Below are 6,627 nucleotides of genomic sequence, written 5' to 3' on the forward strand. Positions count from 1 at the left end.
GGACCCAGGGTCTATCTCTGATCAGGGAAGTAATATCCCACACGCCATGGGGCAGCTAAGACCCAGGCATCAACTACAGAACCCGCGTGCCACAACTAGAGAAGTGCATGTGCCACAGCGAAGACTCAGCCAAAGACACACAATGAAGAAGAGCCAAAAAAAAAAAAAAAGATGCAGGTATATATACACATGTATTTTCTTTTATGAAATGTATATTTATAAGTGATATTTAAAGTATAAAATCAGCTAAGAGTCAGTTTCACAAGTTGAAGAGAATATTACTGGCCATATTGTTCTACAGATATGTCTAAAATAACTCTAACTTAGATTTTATACCACTAAGTGCAAAAAGCAATGCTAATATTACTTCTGAGTGCCTGTCAGAGAGTAACGCAAGACTGTTCCTACATAATATGTCCACTCTTTTTGTCATCTTCACCCCCAATCCTTTACACCATTGAAAAGCACATATGCATGATAAACACTTGGCCATGATATATTGAACTGACATAATTTTCCAGAGTTGAGGAGAGAACCAAGGAAAAACAATAAAGCAATAACCTTGGACTGTAAGGACATACTTATCGTAAATCAAATCCTTTGTCTTAAATCCTCGACTGAGTCTGTAGGCAGTAGTAGCTGAAAATTTTCCAACCAGTGGGGAGAACTTCAGGGTGACCTCACCCTTTTTGGGAAGTTCAAAGACCCAGAAATGCTGGCCAGAACCTGATGTACTTTCATGATACCACATGAGCCTCATCAAGTCGGCCCATGATTCTGGACAACTCTGAAACATCCTGGGTCATTGTGCTGTCCCTCTCTGGCCAAGCACTTTCAGAAAGGCCCTCTTTACATCTTTGTTCCGGAGACTGTAGATGATGGGGTTGAGGAAGGCAGAGACAACATTGTAGAAAAGGGCCAGCTTCTTGTCTCTCTCTGGGTCATACCAGGACCCAGGCCTCATGTACATGATCATGGCTGGCCCATAGAACATGGTGACCACAGTGATGTGGGAAGCACACGTGGAGAAGGACTTGAGTCTCCCCTGGGGTGAGCGGATGCTTAAGATGGAGACAAAGATGCGAACATAAGAGACCAGGATGAAGGAAAGTGGTATCAAAAGCAAGATGAAACCCAGGATGAAGTCCAACCAGTCATTGAGGGATGTGTCTGCACAAGCCAACTTCAGGACAGCAGGGACCTCACAGAAGAAGTGGTTTATCTTGTGGGGGCCACAATAAGGCAGACGCATGGTGAAGACAGTATAGATCAGGGCCCCAGCTATGCTAATAAGCCAACAGACTGTGACCATCTTGATACAAATAGGATAACTCATCAGTAGAGTATAGTGAAGGGGGAAGCAGATGGCCATATACCTGTCATAGGCCATAATGGCATAGAGGACACACTCAGCAATGCCCAGGATCAAGAAGATGAACATCTGGGCTGCACAAGCTCCCCAGGAAATGGTCCTCCTTGGATATACCAGATTAATCAACATCTGGGGCACAGTGGTGGTGACATAGCTCATGTCTACCAGGGAGAGGATGCTGAGAAAGAAGTACATAGGCATGTGAAGGTGTGTATCCAAGTAGATCAGGGTGATGATGAGTCCATTGCCTAGAATGGTGATAAAGTAGAGGATAAGGAAAAACGTGAACAGAGCCATTCTGACCTGAGACTCACTGGAGAAGCCAAGGAGGATGAACTCAGATACGGAACTGTGGTTCTCCTTGCCAAGGCTCTGCATGGTGGTCTGCCTATCAAGGAGACAAAGACCAATCTATTCTTTCCTCAGCCTTGGGGGAAGGAGGACACAGCTGACTGAACCAGAGCCACACACAGCCCCTTGCACAATAGCTTGAGATTCAGTCAAATCTTTGTTGAGTTGGGTGAAAAGGTGTAGTAAACTAGGGTAGCTCCTGAACTTGGAGAGCCATCAGAAGATCTGGATTTATGCTTGTAACAGAATATAAGATGCTCACAGGTCCTTCCCTGGAACCCACCTTCATCTATAGAAGGCAAGGCATTAAATAGCTATGTCTGAAGCAGGGGAACCCAGCCAGCCTCTGATCACTGCTAAATGCTTCCAAGCGCGTATACTTGTCTTGGTCTGGAGAACAATTTTCTGCTGAAAATTTTAAATGATGACATTGAAAGTCTGTGTCACTGGGCCGTCGGTGCTTGAGGTACAGTCAATCCAGAGCTGCTGTGCTGGCGACCCGAAGTCACAGGGGAGCTGGAGTTGTAGATAACAGTGGAGGTCTTACAGAGATGAGAGCCGGCATGCTGGGAAGGAGAGAGCAGAGACCTCACAGCCCCGAGAAATGGAAAGAGTGATTTTGATTCCTAACTTGTCCTGAGGTCTGTGATTGAATGTCTGTGGGATTTTCTGTCAAATCCTTATAATTACCACCCTATGATAACATTTAAAATTCAGCTCTTCCTTCAGACAGAAGGCTGTCAATTACCCATCTGTGTGAATTTGGGCGAGTCCCTTCACCTCCAATGGCCTCAGTATCTTCCTCTGTTAGAAATGAAACATCCATGGCACAGGGTAATAGAAAGAGGCATATGACATACCCTATCTCAATAAATTTTGCAAAATACCAACACTAGACAAGTAAAAGGGTTGGTATAAGTGGGAGGACTCTGGAAATCAGAAGAGTGGGGCTGGTCATAACTCTGCACCTAATTCGCTGTGTGATTTTGGGTAACTCTGGTGGTCTTGATGACTCCAAGGGACTCTTCTGGGTCTGCTATTCTCTGGTCCAAGGAACACCTGGCTGGAGACCTGTGATAGCATCAGTGTCATGAGAACCAAGGGGAGGGCTGGGCTGAGCAGTCAGCTGAACAGGGTTGTGTTAGCAGGAGATTCCTTCCAGGAGTTGGAGACACGAGACCAGGGCATAGATTCAGGTGTCAACACACCTTCATTTCATATCCTCTTTACCCACTCGTAAGTCACTTAGCCTCTCAGGGTCCCTTGTGCTTTATCTGTAATACCTCGTCCAGAATGGAGTTTGTGTGAAATGCATCTGGTCTATGGAAAGTGCTCAATAAATGGTAACAATTTACATAAGGTAGTCTTAGTGGAAGTAGGAATGAAGGGAGAATTGAGGAGCCATCGTGATATTTTCAAGCATCTAAGTTCCAGAGGACAATACTGAAAACAAGACTATGAGGCCTGATTGCTGCAGAATTCTGGTGAAGGGTGAGGGATGAAGAAGTTGTCTGAGGCTATGAGCAAAAGAAGACAGTGTGATATTTTTGTGCTGAGCTTTAGGGAACACCAGTAACTGGACAAAAATAAATGGAATAAGAAGGAAAATGATTCAGGTCAGGAATGTTTATGAAGAGAAGAGAACTAGGAAAGCTCAGCATCTTGGACTTTCAGAGGGGTCACATTCAAGAGACAAGGATTTGTCAGCTGTGCAAACAGCTGAAGCCAGAATGATGAGGGATGAGAATGGGGAGAGGCTCACATCCTCCATCTCATTAGTCCACATCCAGATCTGGGCTTCCTGGTCCACCCACCAGCAGATACTGCTTCATCTTTCATGCCCATTCTCATGCCTCCTTAGACTATACTAAGACATTTCTCTTCTGGTTCTGACCAATTTTCAAGTCTATAGCATTTTTTGTGACTCAATGAGAGTTCTGAGCCATGATGAGCAGGACCACCAAAACATCCTCATCTGAGCATCTTGGGGGCCCCTCTTCTCTGACCCACAGATCCTCCAAGCTGCCTGGCTTTCTCAGCACCTGCCACATATGCCATGCAAATCTCACCATTCTTTCCTTAAACTGTTTATCTGTTGGGATGTCTCCCATGATCCCTTCTTCCTCCTCACATCCCACCAGCTCTCAAAGCCCAGTTTGGGGTTCCCTCCTCCTCACCTGACCAGTCAGCCTTGTGGGGTTTGTGTATTGTCTTCCCAGGCAGGCTACAGGCAGAGGCTGTGTCCATTAGACCGATCTCTCCACCATATTTAAGTGAGATCAACCGATTTCTTCTGGAGCCCTGTTCCAGGACTAGTTTTCTCTGCTTTAAGACCAGACTCTGCTCTGCCTTCCTCCAAGCTAATGAGTGGTGGTCCCAGGCCTTATGCTAGATTCTCTGGGTGCACAGCTTGCCAGGCTCTTAGCCACTGCTCTCTCTGCTGCCTCCCTCAAAGGCACACATGAAGGAAGAATTACATCAGCCTTTGAACTATGAGAGCTCCGTTTCTAATATCTGCCCTCCTTTCCTCCTGCCAACCCTTCACTTGTCCTTCTCAGCCTCTGCTCTTCTAGTAGACAAGAAAAAGAAGAGGGACTTCCCTGGTGGTCCCATGGCTAAGACTCCTCACACCTAATGGAGGGGGCCCAAGTTTGGTCCCCGGTTGGGGAACTAGATCCCACATGCTGCAGCTAAGTCCTGGTGCAGTCAAAGAAATAAAAACATTTTTTTTTTTTTTAGAAAAAGAAGAAAGAAGATCCCTTGTCAGGGGTCCCCCAGAGTGCCCCAGGACCAATTTAGGGAATGGGGGTAGGTGATGCTCCTGAGGGCCACTGTTTGAGTTTGAAAATGGCCATGGAGTTGCAGTAGAGATTCTACTCCTGTTTATGAGGGCAGGAGCCTCCTCCCCCTCCCCCAGGGAGTGGGGCAGAGAAGACTAGGGTGATCCCTTGTCCATTCTTGGGGGTGCCCTAAGAAGGTAACTCACCTAGTTCATCCCTCAGTCCTACTTACAAGTGAACAGCGCGCCATTCTTCACCCCCTTCAGCCCTGCAGCAGCCTTCGCCTGGTGTCTCTTGGTCTCAGTGGTGCAGTGGAAAGCGGTCTCTCTTTCTCCTTTGCACGGTAGCCCTACTAGGGAGATCTGTGCCTTTATTAAGTGTGTCAAATGCATAGCATCCCTGGAGGGAGGGCATTCTAGCAGGCAGACCCAGGGGCTTCCTTCATATCAGCATGGGGTTGGAGAGTAGATTTCCTATCCCTGAAAGCCCTGAAGATCTCCTGCCCATGCTGGTACATGCAGCACAGAGCCACTGGGCTGGGTGAAAGGCACAGGCAGGAAGCTTAATGCCCCCAAGGCATTTTGGGCTCAACTTCTGGAGTTAGTGAGCCGGGCATCCTTCCAAAATCTCCATGTAGGGACTGAAATTCCTTCCCACTGAGACTTTGAGGAGGGAGGAGTCTTACGGTTGAGTGGCTATATCCCTGTGTGACACAGTGACAGTACCAAAACAGTGTGCTTTGTTTCCTTCTGAAGCAATTTTGTTTGCCTTTTAAATCCATATTCATCTTATCCAAGGCCACCTATGGAACAGAGATAAAACTGAGGCTTGGATATAGACAACATAAATGCCGCTAATACAGAGGAACTAAAAAGCCTCTTGATGAAAGTGAAAGAGGAGAGTGAAAAAGTTGGCTTAAAGCTCAACATTCAGAAAACAAAGATCATGGCATCTGGTCCCATCACTTCATGGGAAATAGATGGGGAAACAGTGGAAACAGTGTCAGACTTTATTTTTCTGGGCTCCAAAATCACTGTAGATGGTGACTGCAGCCATGAAATTAAAAGACGCTTACTCCTTGGAAGGAAAGTTATGACCAACCTAGATAGCATATTCAAAAGCAGAGACATTACTTTGCCAACAAAGGTCCGTCTAGTCAAGGCTATGGTTTCTCCAGTGGTCATGTATGGATGTGAGAGTTGGACTGTGAAGAAAGCTGAGTGCTGAAGAATTGATGCTTTTGAACTGTGGTGTTGGAGAAGACTCTTGAGAGTCCCTTGGACTGAAGGAGATCCAACCAGTCCATTCTGAAGGAGATCAGCCCTGGGATTTCTTTGGAAGGAATGATGCTAAAGCTGAAACTCCAGTACTTTGGCCACCTCATGTGAAGAGTTGACTCATTGGAAAAGACACTGATGCTGGGAGGGATTGTGGGCAGGAGGAGAAGGGGACGACAGAGGATGAGATGGCTGGATGGCATCACTGACTCGATGGACATGAGTCTGAGTGAACTCCAGGAGTTGGTGATGGACAGGAAGGCCTGGAGAAGGAAATGGCAACCCACTTCAGTATTCTTGCCTGGAGAATCCCAGGGATGGGGGAGCCTGGTGGGCTGCAGTCTATGGGGTCGCACAGAGTTGGACACGACTGAAGCAACTTAGCAGCAGCAGCAGCAACCAGAGAGTCAGATAGAGTCAGAAATATGCAGAAAGAAATTATGGAAAAAAATAAAGCAAAGATCCCATTTTCTCACATCCAAAATTAAGACATCAATATTTTGCCATATTTAGTCTGAGTCTTTCTTTTCCTTTTATAAAAACGAGACTCAGTTCAGATCAGTTCAGTCGCTCAGTCGTGTTTGGCTCTTTGCGACCCCATGAATCACAGCACGCCAGGCCTCCCTGTCCATCACCAACTCCCGGAGTTCACCCAAACTCATGTGCATTGAATCGGTGATGCCATTCAGCCATCTCATCCTCTGTTGTCCCCTTCTCCTCATGCCCCCAATCCCTCCCAGTATCAAGGTCTTTTCAAATCAGTCAGCTCTTCACATCAGGTGGCCAAAATATTGGAGTTTCAGCCTCAGCATCAGTCCTTCCAATGAACACCCAGGACTGGTCTCCT

At 46.6% G+C, this 6,627-nt stretch overlaps 1 protein-coding gene across 1 annotated transcript; it reads right to left on the minus strand.

The window, feature by feature from the left end:
- Positions 1 to 802: 802 nt before the first annotated feature.
- OR13P4 (olfactory receptor family 13 subfamily P member 4) lies at positions 803 to 1,750 on the minus strand. The gene has a single exon (NM_001390057.1). It carries the CDS (start codon positions 1,748 to 1,750, stop codon positions 803 to 805), a length of 948 nt encoding a protein of 315 aa, NP_001376986.1.
- Positions 1,751 to 6,627: the final 4,877 nt, after the last annotated feature.

The sequence above is a fragment of the Bos taurus genome, chromosome 3 (genome assembly GCF_002263795.3).
Source record: "Bos taurus isolate L1 Dominette 01449 registration number 42190680 breed Hereford chromosome 3, ARS-UCD2.0, whole genome shotgun sequence".
NCBI classification, from domain to species: Eukaryota; Metazoa; Chordata; class Mammalia; order Artiodactyla; family Bovidae; genus Bos; species Bos taurus.